The 23,131-nt window shown below is 44.5% G+C and overlaps 2 protein-coding genes across 5 annotated transcripts in view; one reads left to right on the top strand and one right to left on the bottom strand.

Annotated features, from left to right (window-relative positions):
* Window positions 1-7,107, top strand: part of nprl3 (NPR3-like, GATOR1 complex subunit) — a 68,690-nt gene extending 61,583 nt beyond the window's left edge. For all 4 annotated transcript variants that reach the window (XM_051933803.1, XM_028814131.2, XM_028814130.2 and 1 more), the window contains 2 exons: window positions 3,586-3,778; window positions 6,515-7,107. In XM_051933803.1, the coding sequence (XP_051789763.1) occupies window positions 3,586-3,778; window positions 6,515-6,680 (359 nt within the window). In that variant the 3' untranslated portion in view covers window positions 6,681-7,107. The remainder of the gene's footprint in view (window positions 1-3,585; window positions 3,779-6,514) is intronic.
* A 5,050-nt stretch (window positions 7,108-12,157) lies between these two features.
* The window catches only part of mpg (N-methylpurine DNA glycosylase), a 61,782-nt gene continuing 50,808 nt past the window's right edge, over window positions 12,158-23,131 (bottom strand). The window contains exon 4 of the mRNA XM_028814129.2: window positions 12,158-12,963. Within this exon, the coding sequence (XP_028669962.2) occupies window positions 12,587-12,963 (377 nt within the window). The 3' untranslated portion in view covers window positions 12,158-12,586. The remainder of the gene's footprint in view (window positions 12,964-23,131) is intronic.

Raw genomic sequence — 23,131 nt, 5'->3', positions numbered from 1 at the left:
GGGTGGCAGTGTTTGGCATACTGGCCAGTGATGCTAGCAACTGAGCAAAACACTTGCAGCTTGGAAAATCCTATCAGATCAGAACTCCCGCAGTTACAGGGGGTATCTAAAAGAATCCCCACCCCCTTTGAAATATTCCAATTTTTTTGCTTTACAGCCTTAAATGAAAACTCACACAAACTAATATTTCTTCCCAGCTTTACTTACTCAATGCCACCTCTAACATCCAAGTAAAAGATATCACAGCTACAGTTTAGAAGAATAATAAAAAATCAAAAACAAGACCTACTGAGATTAATAAAGGATCACCCCCCCCCCCCATGTCATTTTGTTGACCCCCCATTTTCTTTAATGACAGCTTTGAGTCTGTTGGGATTCTTCTCTTATCAGCTCTGCACACCTAGATTGAGCCCACTCAATATTTGCCCCCCCACTCTTCTCTACAGTTTAACTGTTCAAGTTCGGTCACATTGGATGGTGAGCATTGGTGGTCTGCTATCTTCAGGTCTTTCCACAGATTTTCAGTGTGATTTAGGTCTGGGCTCTGACTCGGCCAGACGAGGACATTCACTTTTTTCTCCTCCAGCCAACTGTGTTGTCAATTTTGCCGTGTTCTTCGGGTCGTTGGCGTATTGTAAGGTGAACATTCTGCCCATCTTCAACTTTCTGGCAGAGGGCAGCAGGTTTTCCTCCAGAATTTGACAGGATTTTCCCCCATTCATTTTTCCTTCTACCCTAACGAGAGCCCCAGCCCCCCCCCCCCCCCAACAGGATGCTGCCCCCTCCATGCCTTACTGTAGGTATGGTGTGTTGTGGATGGTGAGCTGCATTGGTGTACCGTTTGGTGTTGAGGTTAGATAGTTTGATTTTGCTCCCATCTGACCAGAAGACCTTTTTCAGCTTGGCATCAGAATCTTCAAGGTGCATTCTGGCAAATCTCAAACGAGCCTTAATGTGGCCTTTCTTGAGAAGTGTGACCCTCCTGGACAAGCCACCATTGTGGTGCACTTGTCAAATTGTTGTCACCTGCACACAATGACCACTCTCTGCCATAAAATCCTGTCACTCCTTCAAAGTGGCCATTGGCCTCCTGGTAGCCTCTCTTACCAGTTTCCTCCTTGCTCTTCCATCCAGTTTGGAGGGTCCTAGTGGTACCAAACACTTGTTTATGATGGACTTTACTGAGCTACTTGGGATTGGTAAAGCCTTTGAGATGTTTGTGTGTCCATCTCCTGCCTTATGTCTGTCCACAACTCTACCCCTGAGATCTTTTGAAAGTCGCTTGCCACCCACAGTCAGTTGTTTGCTGTCAGTGACACTACCAAGGAAGGGAATGAATGGACCAGGAACAGCTTCACTAATCCCACTCATTACAACTGATCACAGGTGGAAGGAAGCCAGTAACTGCAATAGAAATGGGGGGCACTGACACCTGATTGAGTTTAGGGGGGTCCTTTATTAATCTCAGGATTTCTTGTTTTTGATTTTTTACAATTCTTCTGAACTGTAGCTGTGATATCTTTTACTTGGATGTTAGAGGTGGCATTGAGTAAGTAAAGCTGGGAAGAAATATTAGTTTGTGTGTTTTCATTTAAGGCTGTAAAGCAAAAAAAATGGGAATATTTCAAAGGGGGGGTTCTTTTAGATACCCACAGTATATCTGAATGCTCTTCATATCTGAAAGGTACAAAGCCTTTGATGGCCACAAACCACACGTACAGTGCATCCAGAAAATATTCACAGCGCTTCATCACTTTGTCCACATTTTGTTATGTTACAGCCTTATTCCAAAATGGATTAAATTCATTTTTTTCCTCAGAATTCTACACACAACACCCCATAATGACAACGTGAAAAAAGTTTACTTGAGATTTTTGCAAATTTATTAAAAATACAAAAATGGAGAAATCCCATGTACATAAGTATTCACAGCCTTTGCCATGAAGCTCGAAATTGAGCTCAGGTGCATCCTGTTTCCCCTGATCATCCTTGAGATGTTTCTGCAGCTTCATTGGAGTCCACCTGTGGCAAATTCAGTTGACTGGACCTGATTTGGAAAGGCACACATCTGTCTATAGAAGGTCCCACAGTTGACAGTTCATGTCCGAGCACAAACCAAGCATGAAGTCAAAGGAATTGTCTGTAGACCTCTGAGACAGGATTGTCTCGAGGCACAAATCTGGGGAAGGTTACAGAAAAATTTCTGCTGCTTTGAAGGTCCCAATGAGCACAGTGGCCTCCATCATCCGTAAGTGGAAGAAGTTCGAAACCATCAGGACTCTTCCTAGAGCTGGCCGGCCATCTAAACTGAGCGATTGGGGGAGAAGGGCCTTAGTCAGGGAGGTGACCAAGAACCCGATGGTCACTCTGTCAGAGCTCCAGAGGTCCTCTGTGGAGAGAGGAGAACCTTCCAGAAGGACAACCATCTCTGCAGCAATCCACCAATCAGGCCAGTATGGTAGAGTGGCCAGACGGAAGCCACTCCTTACTAAAAAGCACATGGCAGCCCGCCTGGAGTTTGCCAAAAGGCACCTGAAGGACTCTCAGACCATGAGAAAGAAAATTCTCTGGTCTGATGAGACAAAGATTGAACTCTTTGGTGTGAATGTCAGGTGTCGCGTTTGGAGGAAACCTGGCACCGCTGATCACCAGGCCAATACCATCCGTACAGTGAAGCATGGTGGTGGCAGCATCATGCTGTGGGGAACTGGGAGACTAGTCAGGATAAAGGGAAAGATGACTGCAGCAATGTACAGAGACATCCTGGATGAAAACCTGCTCCAGAGCGCTCTTGACCTCAGACTGGGGCGACGGTTCATCTTTCAGCAGGACAACGACCCTAAGCACACAGCCAAGATATCAAAGGAGTGGCTTCAGGACAACTCTGTGAATGTCCTTGAGTGGCCCAGCCAGAGCCCAGACTTGAATCCAATTGAACATCTCTGGAGAGATCTTAAAATGGCTGTGCACCGACGCTTCCCATGCAACCTGATGGAGCTTGAGAGGTGCTGCAAAGAGGAATGGGCCAAACTGGCCAAGGATAGGTGTGCCAAGCTTGTGGCATCAAATTCAACAAGACTTGAGGCTGGAATTGCTGCCAAAGGTGCATCGACAAAGTATTGAGCAAAGGCTGTGAATACTTATGGACATGGGATTTCTCAGTTTTATTATTTTTAATAAATCTGCAAAAATCTCAAGTAAACTTTTTTCACGTTGTCATTATGGGGTGTTGTGTGTAGAATTCTGAGGAAAAAAAATGAATTTAATCCATTTTGGAATAAGGCTGTGACATAAGAAAATCTGGAAAAAGTGATGAAGCGCTGGGAATACTTTCCGGATGCACTGTATGCTTGTCACACTACAAAGGTTTACTTGGAAGCTGGTGACTTGTGATCCCAGGTAAGACCCGTGTGTGTTGCTCAGATGTGGATGTTAGTATTTCTCTGTATATGTGACATTAATTTGTGAGCTCAAACTAGCGACAGAAAACATCGATGAGACCTCGGCCCTTCCGCGAGATAACACATTTGAAATATCATTACTAAGTAAGATGTATGTGTTCATTCACTTTGTCCCCCATGGCAGCTAGCAGCGATGACATGACCTTGACCAGCCCTAGTATGGACAACTCTAGTGCTGAAATGGTTACAGGTGGCGACTCTCCGCTCAACAAAAGGATGATCGAGAATCTGCTGGCCAGCCTGTCGGAACATGAGCGCGAGGTCATCCTCAGTGTCCCGGCTGCCCAGAATGAAGAGGACCTTCGCATGTTTGCCAGGTACAAACGGAGCACTGATGGACTATGAAATACATTTCGAAGGTGCAGGTTGGGGAAAGTTATTTCATTTATTTTCAACTAGCTGTCCCCCCCCCCCCCCCTCCCCGTGTAGTTAGTGAAACAGGACAGCGAGGAGGGTCCCGGCTCCCCACTCCTGACGTCACGCTTCCCCCTCCCCTCGGCCCATGTGTCTCTCTTGAATTTGTGCAAATAAATCGGTATTGCAACCGAACTAAGATACTTAGCGCGATGAGAGAAGTCGCAAAATCAACCGGAATGTTCAAGCAAATTCTAGAAAAAAAAAACCCGATCTAAATCCGTTAAGAAGTTCTCTCATTCGCTAACTAAGATCGGGATGTAAGACACGCCCCGAGGCTGGCAGGTGAGTGAGGAGGGCTAAACCCCCCCCAAGAAGTCTCTCATTTGGATTTGCACTAATAAATCGGTACCACAAGCGAACTCTGATACTTCGAAGTCGCAAAATCAACCGGAATGTTCAGGCAAATTCTAGAAAGAAGCCCGATCTAAATCAGTTAAGTCTTCTTCTTCTTTATTCCATAGCTGGCGTTTGGAAAGGAGGTCGACCACTTAGCCAATACGCTGCTGTTGGTGCCGCTGGATTCCGTGCTCTGTTCACCACACTCTTCCATGCTAGTCGATCGGTTGCGACGGTTCTTGCTTCGATTGTTGTCAGTCGCTGGTTCTTTAGGTCGTTCTCTACGTGTTTCAACCTTTGGTGCTTGTTGTTGTATCCTCCAATCGGGAGGACGTTTTGTCCATAGGAGTTTGTGCAGTAGTCGATTTCCATCCATCCTACAGACGTGGCCGAACCATCTTAATCGACGTTTTTGAATTTCCTCCGCGATCGATGCCTGTTGATCGCACCTTTCTCTGATTGTCTCGTTTCGGAGGCGGTCGCGGAGTGAGACACGGAGAATCTGTCTCAAGCATCACATTTGGAAGGCCTCGAGCTTGTTGAGGTCCGGCTTGAGCAATGTCCATGTTTCCGATCCGTAAAGAAAAATTGGAAGGATCAGCGTCCTTTATAGGCGTATTTTGGTTTTGATGGTAATATTCGCCCGCTTCCATATGCACCACTTGAGTGAGGCGAATGCTGCTGTTGCCTGGCCGATCCGGCTGTTTTAAATCACCTGTAGCTCGCAAACCATTTGACTTATTGACCTGAAATTTGGTACACATATACTACGTGACTCCTACTATCCGCTTTCGGAGTGATGATTTTTTTAATACTCTTTTTATTTATTTATTTTTTATACTTTACTAGACCCAAAGCCCGTTTCGACAACGTAAGATGAAACGGGCACGAGTTTGTGTCAGCAGTGTATGAAGAACAAATGATAAGTAAGAAATAAATAAGAAAGTGATGTAAGTAATGATAATTAACTAAGAAGTTTGGGATATGTATGACTTTATCACGGTAAAAAATACTGTACACTTAAAAAAATTCATGCTATCTATGACAACGTTTTTTGTTTGTATACTGGAGGCCTGTCAGTATGCAACTAAAGTTGTAAAATCTGTCTGTAGACTACATTTTTCAGTCTCTCATGTTCGTGCTGTTCGTCTGATGAAGCAAAATTTCTGTTTGGAGGCATTTGTATAAGTTGGAAGTGAGACGAACTTTGAAATGTTTAAATCATGAATTTACCTGTTGTATAATCCATCCATCCATCCATTTTCCAACCCGTTGAATCCGAACACAGGGTCACGGGGGTCTGCTGGAGCCAATCCCAGCCAACACAGGGCACAAGGCAGGAACCAATCCCGGGCAGGGTGCCAACCCACCGCAGGACCTGTTGTATAATGCGTAGGCTAAATCCGCCGCCTGCCGCGATGTTGGGGTTGGATGCGCAGAAGGCGACTGCGCATTCGGCTTCGAACGGAAGTGAGTGAGTGAGTGAAGAGGCCGGCAAATTACGTATTAAGATTGTAGAATCAACTCTCGGCAGCCGTGCGGCGCATGCGTACGGCTATCATTGTTAAAGCAGATTTAAGACTTAAGTGCAAGTTTAAGTACACTGACTTAATCAGTTGTAACGTGAAAAGATGTCGACGACAGAAGAGAAGATGCGGGCCACTAGGGTGGAGAAGAGAAGAGCCGCTCAGGAAGGAACAAGCGCGTCAAAATCTGAGCAAACGAATGGCAAACGTACAGAGAAAGGGGAGGAGAACTGTGAACGCTCAAGTAAAGTGTATAACGTGCAGTGCACTCGCCGATACTGGTGATTAACATTACAGATACAAAAGAAATCCAGCAAGACGATACAGCAGCTACAGATGACGGTGGTGCAGTTATGAAATCCCCATCCCGTGAACAGCCTCCGGAAAGTTATGTGAAGTTCTGCCCTACCGCCATGCCCGTGTAAGTGAATATTTGTAGAAGTAGACAAAGACATTCTCCACTCCAGATGAAATCCCACCAATAAGCAGGCACAGGACAAGAACATAAATCGAGAGAAACCTGTAATCCGACGGGTGTAAACTGAACCCATTTGTGTAGTGAGGCATTGAAGTGAAAAGCGGGCGCATACAGCGATCCGGTCGGCCAGGACGGGCTGTCAGGCCACTGCACAAGTTGATGGGACCTTTTGGTGTCCCACGAATGCCGTGACTTGGCTCTTGTTCGCTTGCTTTTGTCCCGAGATTTAAATTCTGACCTGTTTGATTTTCTCCCAGGTTGTGACGCCGGTTTAACAAGTGGATTTCTATTTGTAGGTTGTTGCACTACTTCAGAGGACAGCACCACCTGGAGGAGATCATGTACAATGAAAACATGCGCCGCTCCCAGCTCGTCACACTTTTCGATAAGTTCCGCAGTGTACTGGTGGTAGTGAACCACGAGGATCCCATCATCTCCCTTTTCCAGTCCCCTCTGGATTGAGCAGATCCTGCGGACACTGCCACTTGCAGTGGGAAACTAAGCTGTGGAAAGTGTGTTTTTACGGGGGGAGATAAAAAGCACAAACTGACCTCGGTTGGCAGCGCGATCAGAGACCCCCGGAAAGCCATCACCAAGCAAGGAAACTGCCACTGAGGATGGTGGTATGCTGGGATAACACTGTGAAAGGGGATCTTAGAAGACGTGAAGCAAGCGATGGAGTTGGGGCGTGGAGGAGAAAGGCAGGGCGACAAGAGCTCTTGGATTTAGCATTTGTGCTTTACTTCGACAGTAATGGGGTCAGGCGTTAGTTTATATGCACCAGTGCTAAGCCTCGTGTGGACTGCTCGTCCTTATCTTCGGTTTTCTTTTTACACCCTGCCCAAAATTGTCATTTTTTTATTATTTAATAAATCGTTATTTAAAACAAGGCTGAGCTTCACTCCCTGTGCCCCAAGAAATATCACAACGCCGCGTTGTTCAACAAATCTGCCATCTCGCAGCGGAGCGTCCAGTGGACTACTGAGCTGTACGTCATCGGATTACCCAGAAGCCACTGCGAAAGCGCTGTAGCGCGTCAGCTGCGGTTTCCGTGTAATTTTCAATTTGCCTTTAATTTTTGAATTACCCTCTTTATTTATTTATTTATTACTGTAGCGTATTAGGGCCACGGAGAAGAAAAAAATACGGACACAGTGAAGGAAAAAAGGTATTTGTCGAGAATAAAGTCGACATGCCCACTTTACTCTCGATATTTCTACTTTATTCTCGCCGTTTATGTCGAGATTAAACTCGACATGTTGACTTTATTCTCGTAGTTTGACATTAAAGTAGAACATCGTAAACTAAACATCTTAAAATTAATATTTAATTTACTAGATTTTCTCAAGCCCCGTTATAAGTTAATGTAGCACATTAAATACTTTGTGTTCCCCGCGCTTCTTAAACGGACTTTCTCTTGCACTAAGAGAAGGCGCAGGCAGAGATCACCACACAGAATACATTAATTTCATGATATTCCTGCTCCCTGAACATTTACAATGCTAAGATAAATACTTGATATAATATTGATGAAGCGAACCCAGATCTCCTTACTGCGAAGCAGCAGCGCTACCATTGCGCCACCGTGCTGCCCATTTATTTAAATTTTTCCCCAAGATGGTCCTCAGGAAACTCTATTTCTGTATATAGGAAAAGCAAAAAAATTAAAAGTATAAACGTTTCGCCCAAAAACATGTTTACCTGGTTCACCGGTAATGACTAAGTATTATTTTGAGGGTATCATTATAAATTAAGGAGCAGCATGGTGGCGCAGTGTGTAGCGCTGCTGCCTCGCAGTTATGAGACACGGGTTCGCTTCCTGGGTCCTCCCTGTATGGAGTTTACATGTTCTCCCCGTGTCTGCGTGGGTTTCCTCCCACAGTCCAAAGACATGCAGGTTAGGTGCATTGGCGATCCTAAATTGGCCCTAGTGTGTGCTTGGTGTGTGTGTGCCCTGCCCAGGGTTTGTTTCCTGCCTTGCGCCCTGTGTTGGCTGGGATTGGCTCTAGCAGACCCCCTTGTCCCTGTAGTTAGGACATAGCCGGTTGGATAATTGATGGATGGTGTAACTATGATGGCCTGCGCGTTCGCATTTTAGTAGCGTGACTGCGCTGTTCTAATGCCCGGGGTGTGTTTGGAGGTTCTGCGGTCGGCAGCTGTTATTATTCACACCTTTTATTTTCATCCCCTCCATACATCTTCATTCATCTGAAGGATTCCATTTTTTAGATTTCGCCCGTCTTTATTGTCTGCAGACCCCTTTGGTCAGCTGGTGCTTTATAAAGTGAGAGAGATGTGGGTTCATTTCTTCTTCAGTTGACCAACCTTTATATAGCGCCTTTACGCGTACATCACAGCATAGCAGACACCTGATGCTGGGTGATATATATATATTATATATAATTTTTTTGTAATTTTTGCATATAATTATATTTGTTGTGCTTTATTTTTGCCAACTCTTCTGAGGAGAAATGCAAGTAATAATTTTATGGTACGGAGTACATCTGACAGTAAGCTTGATTTGATCATTTGAACCTGGGCTCATGTCGTTTCCAGTTCATGTCTCGGACACTTGGCCATCGGACATGCTTTCTTACCTTATTGCACAGAATGAGGGTGGCATTGCCCCGCTGCCAAAAAAAACACAAACAGAAACAGCAACTCTGCCATCTGAAGAGCCTTTTAAGACCTGCTACCGTTACTCTCACTGCCACCAGGTGGCGCTCACGCGGCAGCAGTCCCGTTCGCCATACTGTATTTTATTTAATTTTTTTTTTTTTGCTCCAGGATCTCGTCGTCCGTCGGACGTGCCAGTGACTGCAAACCGATGAGCCGTGGCATGAAAGATGGGGAATGAAAAGCAAAGCAAAGCAAAGCCAGGCGCTCGCCCAGCGCTGGGTCCTTCATGTAATTGAATTAAGGGAGCGTCGAATTCCCCCAAGTGATAAATTAGAAGCAGCAAATGGAACAGAACGAGACGGGGAGACGACGGCCGAGGAATGAGGCGGCTCGGGGGTCTGAAAAATCCAGGAAGGCCTGCACGTGCCCCAACGGCAAGGGGCTGAGGTGGACAGGATAGGGGGGTCCTTAGAGGTCGGAGGGAGGCAAAGCAAAGCCTCGTTTCTGCGGAGGGCGGCTCTACGTTTGATGGTTCGGTGCTCGATCAGTTCTAAGATGTGGAGATATGACACGGGGGTCTAGTTTGAATGCTTTGCCCTCAGGTGTCATTAACCAAATACGATGCCTGTGCTGAGAAGATTTCATGTTCGGACTTGGGTTTGATGGCTTCTAGTGCTTTGAACCCTGGGCTGATTCCCAGATTATGGCACATATTGAGGTGAAGATTTCAGGTCCCGCACTCCCGCAGTTTGAAACCGCCTTCGGTCACGAGCTGTGGTTTGATGTTAAACTCCAGTTTGAATGTTCCCAGAGCTCCGAATCCCCCGTCTGATTTTATAAATGCGGTGTTTCATGCCAGGAATTCCCTTCTGGTGACTCTCAACACTTTGCCCCAACGTTCACTTCTCGGGTGTGCGGCCTCCTTCTATGGGTTTTACACGTTTTTCCATCCATTTTTGGGGTACTCCAATGGGGTCCAAAGACTTGAGACGGCCTGGTCCCAGTAGTCAGTATGTGCACAGCGCTGTGAAAAAGTATTCGCCCCCCCCCCCCCCGTTATCCTCTATTGTCGCAGTGAATGACTTTAGATCTTTAGACACCACGGAATGTACATACAGTATATAAAATAAAACGTCTGTCTGTCTCCTTTACAATTCTAAACCCTTTGACCAAACTGGACCAGATTAGGACCATACAAACAAGAAAAACTACTTTGAAAGTCAAAAATTTGTCCTGGGGGGGGGGGGGGTCCCAGTTCTTTATTTTTTAAACCTGTGAGCTACAGTTTGCAAAACAGCGCCACCTGCTGGCTCAGAGCAAGCGAAACATCCGAAGCTACCAGACCAGCGCGCTTCTGGCCATTCGTGGTACATAAAAAGCAACAGCGAGCGGTAAGTGTGTGTGTGTGTTTGGGGGGGCATATACTTTTTCACATCCCAGCGCACCTGAGCTATCTTAGACAGGCCTGATCCAGACTGCTGGGCAGAGGTGGTCTGTCCTCATTATTCACCCCACTCGATGCTCTGCCACCCTTGTTCTGTCCTCCGATCTTCCTCAATGTTCTACCACACACACACCCCTACCCCCCCCCCCCCCCCCGCCCACATTGGGCTTCCCTCTGCCTGCAGACCCCCAGCCTTCTGACATGTGTAAATTCTGAGAGCCCCTTTACTCTCACATGCGCTTTTATTTAATCCCCTTTTCCCTTGCATGACCCATCACTTTTAAAGCTCTGAGAGGAGTCGCCACGCAGCCCCCCAATGCTGACAGATTGACTTGAAAGTGGTGTCCTCCTGCCAGCTAAGGCCCATTTGATACCCCCCCCCCCCCCCGTCCCGTCTCCTGTCTGCCGCGTCCATCTCGTGTGGCTGCTCAGCACGGGCCAAATTTCCGTGGTTATTATGATGGCTTGGGGGGCGTTGTGCCTCTGCCCACCCTCTTGTGCCCACTCACCTACATTTAGGTCCATCCAACGGTGCTGGAGTTCAAAAAATGGCCTGTCATGGCTTCCCCCACATCACCCCCACCCCGGGACTGTCCATGACGCTGAGGACCACTTTAAATAGGGTGGTCCAGATCTAATTATGCAATTTTCATTACGCTATAACTTAAATTTATTACATAGAGAATTCACAGATTTCACTTAAAAGTCTTTTTTGTTGTTGCCCATAGATGGCAGCACCTGCCCTGCATTCCAAAATGGCGGGGAGACGGTTGTCGGTCGAACCAGGAAACAGAGGGGGCAACCGCTCGCCTTTTGATTACTTGCCCGTGTCTGACATAAAGTGAACTCTCTTCGAACAGCAGGTTCTGTGAAGGGTGCTATCAAATGTCAGCGTGCCCACCCCTGACTGGCAGCTCATCCTCTTTATGCCGATTACATGTTACACTGGCAATGGCAGCGATGCCCCCTGGTGGCTTGGACAGCACAGGTTACGAGGTCCGCGCTTTCTCACTTCTTTGGCCTTTTAATGTCTCGTCTGTGTTCTGCATTTTGTCCCCCTGATTGCTGGCATGGACTCCAGCAGCCCCCGCCACTCTGCCCTGGGTAAGTGGGTTAGAAAGATGGACCTTGTAAAGGTAAGTTTGGTGGAAGGCGCTTTATAAAGTAAGAGGCTGGCGGCTCGTTCTCTTTGGTTCAGCAGCGAGGCCCCCTGGTGGCCTGGAGAGCTCAGTGTGTTCTCATTTGCTCTGCCTTTGAATGTCTCGTCTGTTTTACTTCATTTCTGTTCTACACGTTCTTACTTGTCCTCTAATGGTCGGTGTGTCGTGAAAGGCGCTATATGAAATAACAGTGCACATCCCTGATGGGGGGGCTCATCCTTTATGCTGATACAACCAGCTACTCTTAAATTCTGTGAAGTGTCTTGAGCGTGGGAAAGGCGCTATATAAATAAAATGTATTATTATTATATGAAAGCGAGGCCCCCTAGTGGCCAGTAGAGCACAAGTCAGCGCGTTCTCGTTTCCTCCGTCTTTTGACATCTCGTCAATTTCACTGCTGCACTATTTATTCTGTCCGACATAAGATCCTGGGTTCAAGGCCCTGGTGTGTGTGACCCGGAGTGCGTCATGTTCAGCTGTCGGCGCTCACACCCACACACAAAAAAAAAACAATTTGGGGACTGGCGTGTTATGCAGTCCCACTCTTGTTCAGCAGGGCAGAGGAGAGCGACGACGTGTTGATGGCCATTAGACAAACGTTTGACGAGGACGCCGAAGCTGCCATTTGTGCATCTGGCACCCCCTGCTGGACACGTCTATTATGCCAACGGCCCACGTGTTAGGCTAACCGGCCGCTCGACAGACGGTCTCCATAATGTGTGTGTGTCAGTGGGGGGAGCCCCGGCGACACCCTGAAGGGTCGGTTCCTGCAGTGCCCATGATGCTGCCGGGACTGTCGGATTGTCAACGGCCCTCCAACAATCATGAAGCGGATTAAGGAAATCTGATGGATGGAATCGATTATTTATTATTATTATTCCGAGCGGTGTTTCTCAATAGAATATTTTGTGGACAGCGAGACGGCCGCTCTGCTCAAATTATTTAAAGCCTGACATTTTTTCATTTCCTTTATTTTTGGCCATCACCAACTTGGGTACACAATTCCTTGAATTCTTTGTAAAGGGGTCGTGACAACAGCCACCGTCATTTAATATTTGGGGGCAGCGTTGACCCCCATTAACTACTTGATCACACTGCCACTCCACTTACTTCCCAGGTTATAAGAACAGACGCCGGTATCAAAGTCACGTGCCCGCGCTGCCCCGCTCCGCCTGCCTGTCCGCCACGCTCACGCACCGATTTCCTAACACGTAGAAGCGCAGCGGCTTGGTGGTCCACTCTTCAGCATAGCCGATGCCGATTCGACTCGCGGACACGACGGCGTGAGGCTGCTCAGCGGAAGGGTCTTCCTCCAGCCGGATCTCCTCATCCGCCGCCAGGTCCCTCCGGTCAAACCCTCGTTGGATGGCCAGTGCTTGACAGAGCTTGGACGGGCCGTTGCAGAGGTCTTTGTCTTTCAGTGCTCTCCGGCTCTCCTTCCGCCTGACGCTTCGGAGCTCCTGCATGCGTTCCACACCAAGCAGCGGCTCCAGGGAGCGCAGGAGGACAGCCGCCCCATCACCTGCAGAGAGAAACAACCTGAGCACGGGGACCAACTCGACAGCGAACGGCCTTCCCTTTTCTCTCTTTTTTTTTGTATGCCCCCCCCCCCCAATTCTCTGCACTACAGGATGCCCCCCCCTCCCCCCCCCTCAGTAATTGTTGCCAGGCCTCTCCTTTTACATTTTTCCCGAGCTGGGAGCCACGCTTTGCCGTTCACTCCTCTGAAATTTTTGTGGTGGTGGGCGAGAAGTTCGCTGAAAGACCTCTGCAGGAGGAGGGTTTGTTTATTTTTTCATTTTTTTTTTTAGAAGTGAGGATTGGCTTTTTCTGGAACATTCTGGCGGGGTAACATTTTGAAAATGGCTGCTCTGCGTTCCAGGATTACCTAAAGATCAAATCCGTCAGTAATCGTTCACTATATCGCGCTTTGACTTTCGCGGCTTCAGTCTATAGCAGATTTTATATGGAAGCATATCTAAATATATAACGCGGGTTTCAGTGGACAACGGGTCTCTTTACCTCTGGTACATGCTTCCTCAGTTGGTTTGCCCAGTTGATTTCATACAAGGGACGCTATTGGCGGATGGCTGAGAAGCTACCCAATCAGAGCACGCGGTTAAATTCCTGGGTGCTGATTGGCTCAGCGACGGAGCGCCGACTTCGATTCCGCTGCATTAACTAGGAAGTCACGACTCGCTCATTAAGCATCAACGTCTTTCGCTGTGTAAAGAGTTAACATTTGTGTTTATCTTTGTGCATAGTCAATCCCTTTGTTATGGCTCCAAAACGATCTGCTACTGCTGCAGGAGCCGTGCCCAAGCGCCAACGGAAGATGCTAACGAGCTACACCGCCGGCATCAGAGTCCACGATCCTTTTTATTTAAAAAGGAGGAAAAGAATATAAGATCTACGGCCACAGTGTCCTTTAACCAGGGCGCAAAACGAGTTGTAAGTGGACGTAATAAGGCAGTACGGTTTATACGAGTGTGGGAAGGGTTTATAAAGCCTTAAAATATATATAAGTAATAACATAAATATAAGGTCGCTACTTCATGGATTTTCACCTATTGCGGGGGGCTCTGGAATGTAAACCCCCGTGATAGGTGAGGGATGACTGTACATCAAAACCTCGACTCTCCGATCAAATTGCCAGCAAAGAAATTATCAAATTTTTAATATTATCAGGGAAACGTTTCAGGTAAAGTAGCACTTCCCAGTTAGCGGAAATAGCTCAAAACTTGATAGACCTCTACATGTTGTACCTAATATTTGTATGCAAAATTTGGTTGAGCTAAGTGAAAGCGCTCTCAAGTTATCGTGTTTACACACACAGACATAGTTCCATAAACTGTATTTTTGGACTCCGGGAGGTCGTATTTTAGGAGGATTCCAATACTTTTCCTATACTTTGTATCCAAGAAAGTCCGGGAGGTGTAAAACGTTGAGGTTCATCAAAATCTCGCCATCAGATCTTTAGACGATTCCAATACTTTACCTATACTGTACATTGTATATGAGAAAGTCAAAAATCTAGACTAACATAAGCCTTCCTAATCCGGGGTGTCAATGAGAAATGCGATGATTTACTTCATGATGCAGAAGTACATAAAAAAACACAAATACACGCACATTATTCCAAAAATGGTATTTTCAGACTCGGCGAGGTCTAATACAACGAGATTCATCAAGATCTCAACATCCAGTTTTTGGACGATACTTTCCCTAAACGAGAAAGGACAAACTCTCACGGCTCAGTGTGGTGCTGATGTGTGACCCGTGGCACGGCCGCACTCTGATCCCAATCTGGGTGGTCCGTCGTGGGGTGGGTGTGGCAATGTGCCGCCCTCCTCTCTAACATTGACAACCACACCCACCGTCCAATCACTTCTCATTCATGTGAATGCTATTGTCAGACACAGTTCCTGCGCTCTCGGCTCCAAGCGGGGTTGGAAATAAAAGACAAAGAGCAGAAGACAAATTAGAACGTCGTAAAGAGGTGTCAAAAACGTTGCGTGATACACATGTAGAGCAGGTTAGAGATAATGGAAGTACGGGAATTCAAAAGTCTCAAAAAAAACTGATAGTAAGGATCACATTAGTGCAAACAAACGGAAATTATTACTCGGTGAAATAACAGAACAGCGAAAAGAGATCGAATATATTGTTCGGAAGTCGGAGACTGATTTGTGTTGCCATCAGGGAAAAGTAGTGTTTCTACCCAATGAAGAGGCGCATCCACTAGGATTAAAAGATTTGTTGTTTGGTGAAAGTGAAATCCCGCAAGACAAGACTTTATGCAAAGAGATTTGGAAAAGTCCCGCCCACATCTACAACATTTACAACCACGCACACGGTTCAGTCATTTTCTCATTTGTGTGAATGCTATTGTCAGACACAGTTAGTGTAGAGAGAAGGAAACGATATTCACTCACGGGCCGTTATACGTTGCATTGTCACGATGTAAGTCCAAACACGGAATCAAAATTCAATGCGATATGACGAAAAGGTAAAAGTGAAAAGAGATCGAATATATGGACATCGATGATATGACAGAAGTATGGAGATGTTGTTGGGATTTAAACTTTAAGTCGGAGTCTTGTAGATCGTCTAATTCAGCGTTTCTCAACCTTTAAGTATTTGCAACCCGAGTTTTCATAAGTTTTAATCGTGCCCCCCTAACGTTTTTTCGAAAGGAGCCCACTAATACCAGTTTGTTCTTTTTTAATTAATGATATATCATAGATGCATATTTTATTATACCTACTTAACTTTTATCAACATTTATCTATTTATTTTTCTAGTATCAGAATGTAGTTTAAGTTAATTTGTTTTGGTTTCAATTGATGTATTTTTCATATTTTCGACTCTTGTTTTCTTTTTTTCACATCTTTGCACCCCCCTAGGGGGGCCTGCCCCACAGATTGAGAGCCACCGGTCTAATTCATGCCATCAGGCAGAAGTAGTGTTTCTACCCAATGAAGAGGCCTATCCGCGAGAATTAAAATATTTGTTGTTTGGTGAAAATGAAATCCACAAACACAAAGTGGCGGGCGCCAGGGGTTTGACAGAGCGCCCCCTAGTCTATTACAGTGGAAGCTCAGGTCACGACCGTAATTCGTTCCAAAACTGTGGTCGCAACCTGATTTGGTCGTGACCCGAAGTAATTTCCCCCCATAGGACTGTATGTAAATACAATTAATCCGTTCCGGACCGTACGAACTGAATGTAAATATATTTTTTTAAGATTTTTAAGCATAATAATAGTTAATTATACCATAGAATGCACAGTGTAATCCATCTTACTAACCAAAGGTTGTAAACCGGATATGGACGCAGGGCGCATCGAGGCGCACGCGCACTGCAACGAGCCCGCCACAGAGAAAACAAAAACAAGAGGATTCAGCGCATATGTGAATCACATTACAGTATTACAGTACGGAATCCCCAGACGTCCAAACTACACAGCGTAAACCGGATATGGACGCAGGGCTGAACTTGCTGTGCTCCACTCTGCCAGCAGTTGGTGTCAGCAAAGGCAACGGAATCACGTCTCCACAAAACGAGACCGCATTACTACAGATATGTGTATGTAATTAAATGACATTTCCCCGGACGCACCCCCACCCTCCATGATATGTCATCCATCCAGATATCGGACGGAACAGAAACTGATTCCCGTTCCTGGATTTCTGATTCGCTGGCGAATCGCAAACTTACTAGTAGTAAACTAAATGTAAAAACATTGAATAACACTGAGAAAACCTTGAACTGAGAAAACTTACATTGCAAGAGTTCACGCTAATAGTGTTTACAGCGATCAGTTCGTAAGGCTAAGAGTTTTAAGCACACGGAAAAAAATGAACATTTGAAAAATCCATAATTTATACAAAAACTAACCATAAACAACCAAGAAAACTAACCTTGCATGAGTCGAGTTCTGGCATGAAGGAAGTGAGCAGGAAGCTGAGTGGAGAGGAGGTTACAGTTTTGAGGTAAAGTCCTTCTGTGCAATGCATGTCTGACCGAGAACAATGTACAGTACAGGGAGAGACTGAACACGTGTGGAAATCACCAGCGCGTACAAACCGGAAGGGAAACTGGCTTGTTCGTCCCCCGAGTGCGTGGTTGTGACCAGATGCAAAAGTTTGGTGGACTTTTTGGTCATAACCCGATTTGTACGTGGTCCGAGACGTTCATGACCCGAGGTTCCACTGTATATTGTGTCTTTCACATTTATGCATCTAAAAAAGTTTGTCTTTGCCTCAGTGAATTCTTTTTCCGTTTCCCACGTGCTGACTTCGCGTTTGAGCTTTGGACCAAACCATCTGAGAGATGTCGATGTGAACACACACACACACACACACACACACACACATGCGTGTATTCCGTATGATCATTCCGTGTAAATCAGAGTCTGCAGGCCTGTTAAATGAACACACATAAGCAGGTTATGTGAATTTCCCATCGGGATTAATAAAGTATCTATCTATCTATCTATCTATCTATCTAGAAAAGCCCGGAATGAATCGGCGGCGTTAAACACGGACAGCCTTGTGACAGCCAGGCCTTGACGCGGTTTGATTTAAAGTGAAACTGAGAGCTGTTTCCCCTCCTGCTTTTCGCCTGGGGGTCTGCTCTCTGTGTCTCTATCTCTCTCTTGGGTTTCGACTGCGGAGGACTGCTTTATTTATCTGCTGCCTTCAAAGATGGGAATCCCTAGAAACAAGACAAAGCTCCTCTCCCACGGCCATATCTGCCAAAGCCATCAAGGCATAAAAACATCTGCCGTGTTTACTTTGAGCCGCAGCCTGCTGCTGCTGCTACTCTCTCAGAAAGCGGGTGGACCGTGGTGGGCTCGGCTGGTAACAAGCTTGCACTTCCACACACCCGGCACTCACAATCCGAGCCTGGCCTGTCTGGATTCGACGCGTGGGTCTTACTCATCAGACAAAACTCGGCTGACGGAAGAGGCGCTTATTGAGATTAACCGTCTTTCATCTCGAGCAGGGGAAGCGTATTTGACGAGATTCCAGAACGAGGAATGCAGATGAGATGTCAAGACGGAAAATCTGTTTGAACATCTTGCTCAAGTTAAATGTTACATAAACACTCCTCGTGTGGGATGAGCGCCACCACACGTTTTAGCTAATTTCAAGTCCTTTGTTTTTTCCCCCGTTTGACACGACCATTTACAGTAAATGTTACGCACACTTAATAATGAAATGACTGACACAAGGCACACACTCGAAAAACACGACTTTAGCTTATATTGGCATTCTTGTGCAATTACATACTGCAGTGCCCGACTCCAGACTTGTGCCACGCGTGCTTGGCATGCCAACCAAATGCAAACATCGACCTCGACTGCACAATTTTAGAACAGGCACAAAGCAGGTCAGTAATAAACAAGGAAGTTAAAGGAATACGCCACCCAAAAAAATGAGATTTTTTGCTTTGTGCCCTCGTCAATTGGGGAGGAGCGAAAGCTTTAGATTTGTCAAAAATTTCGATCTCCAGTTTTTGACGTTTTAGCGTCCCCTGATACTGAAAACATCCATTCCTCGATGATGGGCGTGTGTGTGTCTGTCTGTGTGTCACAGTTTCTTGAGGATGGTCTAGAGCTAAAACGTCTGGACGGAAAAATACCAAACATGAAACTAAGCCCGTTATGAGATGACAACGTGCTGATTAGTTTTTGAGCCAAATCGTGCAAGAGAGGAACCCTCAAACACCGTAATTCTGCACTGAATGATGAATCCTTCTTGTCACTTGCTATCATAATGACCTATTACATGATCAGAAAGATCAGAGCGGTAAATAAATACTTGAATGTTAGAGAAAGAGTTTGGGTAACTCGGTTTCTGGGGCACAAATCCTATTGACGCTCACGTCAGAATTTTTTTTTTTTTATTTAGTATGTTATTTATTCCATGTAGCGTGTAGAGATGGCTGGAAAAAAATTTTTAATCCCACATTTCCATGCAGAATGAAAATAATAAAATTTATTACAGAATGGGTGCCAATGGAGACTCATGCTGTATGATTCACACTGGCGAATTCGTTTTATCTTAAAGCAGAGAAATGTTCTGTGTGACTTCAATTCTAAATGACTTTACTGTTGCAATTTTACCTTGACAGCAGTACAGCAACTTGTATATTTTGCATTATTTTCTTGTTTTTTTCCTCAAGGGTGAAAGGCAAACAGATCCCCAGTACAACTTCATGAAACACCAGCAGAATGTGTGTGCGGGTTGGAAGTTGCCATCATGAGTTGCTCTCTATCCCGAATAGATAGACAGATATAAAAGGCGATACATAATAGATGTGAAAGGAACTATACATCTATTTATGTTATTTATCACATGTAGTGTGTGGAGATGGCTGGGAAAAAATTTTGATCTCATGTTTCTCTTTTTTTTTTTTTTTTCCCTCAAGGGTGAACGGCAAACAGATCCCCAGTACAAGTTAATGAAACACCAGCAGAGTGTTTGCGCGTGGAGTAAGTTGAATAGATTGATATTAAATGCTATATAATAGATATGAAAGGAACTATATACATCTATTTATGTTACTTATCACATGTAGCGTGTGGAGATAGCTGGGGACAAAAATTGAATCTGTCCTGCAGAACAAAGATAACAAAATTTATACAGAATGGGAGTAATGGAGACCCATGCTGTATAATGGCAAACGATGTGAAGAAGGTCCTGGATACACAGAAAAAAACAAAAAGATCTTACATTACTCGTATCACCTGATCCACATGTCATAGGCACAAACGTACAAAATGCAAAAAACAAAAAAAAAAATACAAGCCAGTGGTGATAATATTTATGATAAAACGGGAGCCAGTGGTGACCAACACTGTATAGTTCACACTGTCAAATTTGTTTCATCTTAAAGCAGAGGAACGTTCTGTGTGACTTCAATTCTAAATGACTTTACTGTTGCAATTTTACCTTAAAAGCGGTACAGCAACTTGTATATTTTGCATTATTGTCTTCTTTTTTTCCTCAATGGTGAACGGCAAACAGATCCCCAGTACACGTTAATGAAACACCAGCAGAATGTGTGTGTGGGTAGGAAGTTGCCATCATGAGTTCTTCTCTATCCTGAATAGATAGATAGATAGACAGAAATAAAAAGCGCTACATAATAGATATGAAAGGAACTATACTTCTATTTATGTTATGTTACTTATCACTTATCATGTGGAGATGGCTGGGAAAAATTTTTGAGTTCACATTTCCCTTTTTTTTGACCTCAGGGTCAAAACTTGTATATTTTGCATTATTGTCTTCTTTTTTTCTCAAGGGTGAACAGCAAACAGGTCCCCAGCACAAGTTAATGAAACACTAATAGACTGTGTATGCGTGGAGTTAGTTGCCATCACAAGTTGTTGTCTATCCTGAATAGATAGATATTAAAGGCTACATAACAGATATGAAAGTAAACTATACATCTATTTATGTTACTTATGTTACTCATCCTATGTAGCGTGTACAGATGGCTGTGAAAAAATTTTAATCTCGCATTTCCCTGCAGAACAAAGATAACAAAATCAAAGGGGACCCATGTTGTATAATGGCAAACAATGTGAAGAAGTTCTTGGATAAAAAGGAAAAAGCTAAAAGTTCTCACATTACTCTTACCACCAGTCGTTTGCACAAACATACAAAATGCCAAAAAAAAAAAAAATCCTATATGAATTAATACAAGGGAGTGGTGACAATGTTTATGATAAAATGGGAGCCAATGGTGACGAATGTTGTCCAACGACAAGCGATGTGAAAAACATCCATGGAAGAAAGAAAAGAAAAATGTACATTATTTGTGTCACATAATTCAGCTTGAGGACGGGAAAGGGGTTATGTAAATAAAATGATTATTGTTATTCTTATCTATTATTATTATTATTATTATTATCTATGTCACCTTTACAGTTAGTCCAGAACGCTGCAGCTTGGCTTTTATTGGGAGGTGAGAGCACATTCTTCCTGTGCTGGCCTCCCAGCACTGGCTCCCCATTCATTTCAGGACCGACTTTAAGATATCATTATTTGCTTAGAAAGCACTAAATGGCTTGCTAAATGGTTGCTAAATGGCTTGCTATAATAATAAGCACTAAATGGCTTGTCTCCCTCTTACCTCTCCGACCATTTGCCATTACAGGGTGTGGTAGAAGTGCTGCGATCAAGGGCTCAGCAGCAGCTACAGCACCCACTGGTGGTGCCCACGGAACCCAACACGGCTGTGCCAAACTCCAACTCCCCATGGAGCCTGAGGCACTGCTGCAACCCAGGAGGGGCTGCCAACTAGTTCTCCAGGGGAGCTAATTCTCTGGATACGCTCCATCCCACCTGGTCCTTCCAAGGGCCCCGGCCCGTACGCCACACTGGATAGGAGATTTTGTAACGTTAGACAATGCAGCGTCACACAATGAAACGTCTGCTGCCTCAACCCCGGCCTGCAGACCAATTTTCACCCCCCAGTCAGATAAGCAGATGACAGCATGATAATCTGTGCATATAGCAGAGATGTGGTAGAACTGATAAAGTCGGGTGACAAAAACAACCTGACCCTGACTGTCAACAAGACAAAAGCGCTCATTGTAGATGAGCAACAGTGTCAACTGTTAGCTGTTTGAGATTTCTTGAGATAGCAGACATCTGCATACCTGGATGGGGGCCAATCCGACATGAACCTGAAAAGGTCATCGGAGCTTCCAAAGTGTGAGGCAGAGCGTGAAACGAGTCTGACAAAGTCATCCTCTGCGATCACGTTGTTATTATCTAATAAAGACATCCATCAAAAATCGCTAATTGATATCTGACACAGTGGATTCACAAAGTCGTCAGACCCCTTCACTCGCTACACACTTTAGCGCAGTGTGTTTGTTACGCAGAGTGCAGGGTGCCTGGGAGGGAATGCGTGCCTCCTTTGCTTTGCTTTGCTGTTGTCGCTACGTGCTACTCTTTTTTTTTTTTTGTAGTTACTATTGTCATTGGTATTTCAGAAATGGAGTCAGGAACACATTCATACTTCACAGGTTTTCATTTTTTATTATTTATTTATTTTTGTACTATTCTGTGTTTTTAGTGGGCACTGCTACTTTCTGGGGATGGTGATGTTATGATTGTGCTTTTTTTCACTTTTGTAGATTTATTTTACAGTACATTTATTTCATGTTCTTTGTGTCTGCTTGAGGATTTTGGAATATAGTCATCTTAGCACGCCACCAGTTTTAGCAAGCATACAACAAGCTTAAGTTCAAAATGGTGGCGTGAAAAAACGTTAAATCTTTTTATCAATTTTAACAATTGCACACAAGCAAAGTCCAAAATAGCGGCGTAATAAGATGTTAAATCTTATTAATCATTTTAACGATGATGCACGCAAGTCCAAAATGGTGGCAAAATAAGATGTTAAATCTTACTAACAATTATAACGATTGTGCACATCAGCTAATTCCAAAATGGTGGCATGAAAAGCTGTTAAATCTTTTTACTAATTTTAACAATTGTGCACATAAGCAAAGTCCAAAATGGCAGTGAAATAAAACGTTAAATCTTATTAATAATGTTAACAATGATTCACACAAGTCCAATATGGCGGCAAAATAAGATGTTAAATCTTTTGAACAATTGTGTACATAAGCGAAGTCTGAAATGGCGGTGAAACCAGATGTTAAATCTTATTAATAATTTTCACAATTGTGCACACAAGCAAAGTCCAAAATGGCAGCGTGATAAGACGTTAAATCTTATTGTGCATACAAGCAAAGTCCAAAATGGCAGCGTGATAAGACGTTAAATCTTATTGTGCATACAAGTGAAGTCCAAAATGGCAGCAAAATAAGACGTTAAATCTTTTGAACAATTGTGCACATAAGCGAAGTCTGAAATGGCGGTCAAACAATGTTAAATCTTATTAATAATTTTAACAATTGTGCACACAAGTGAAGCCCAAAATGGCAGCCAAATAAGACGTTAAATCTTATTAATCATTTTAACAATTATGCACACAAGTCCAAAATGGTGGCAAAATAAGATGTTAAATCTTACTAACAATTATAATGATTGTGCACACAAGCTAATTCCAAAATGGTGGCATGAAAAGCTGTTAAATCGTTTTACTAATTTTAACAATTGTGCACATAAGCAAAGTCCAAAATGGTAGTGAAATAA

The sequence above is a fragment of the Erpetoichthys calabaricus genome, chromosome 11, assembly GCF_900747795.2.
Source record: "Erpetoichthys calabaricus chromosome 11, fErpCal1.3, whole genome shotgun sequence".
Taxonomy (NCBI): domain Eukaryota; kingdom Metazoa; phylum Chordata; class Cladistia; order Polypteriformes; family Polypteridae; genus Erpetoichthys; species Erpetoichthys calabaricus.
The sequence above is the reverse complement of the archived record's forward strand: the minus strand, read 5'-3'. Positions and strand labels throughout refer to the sequence as shown.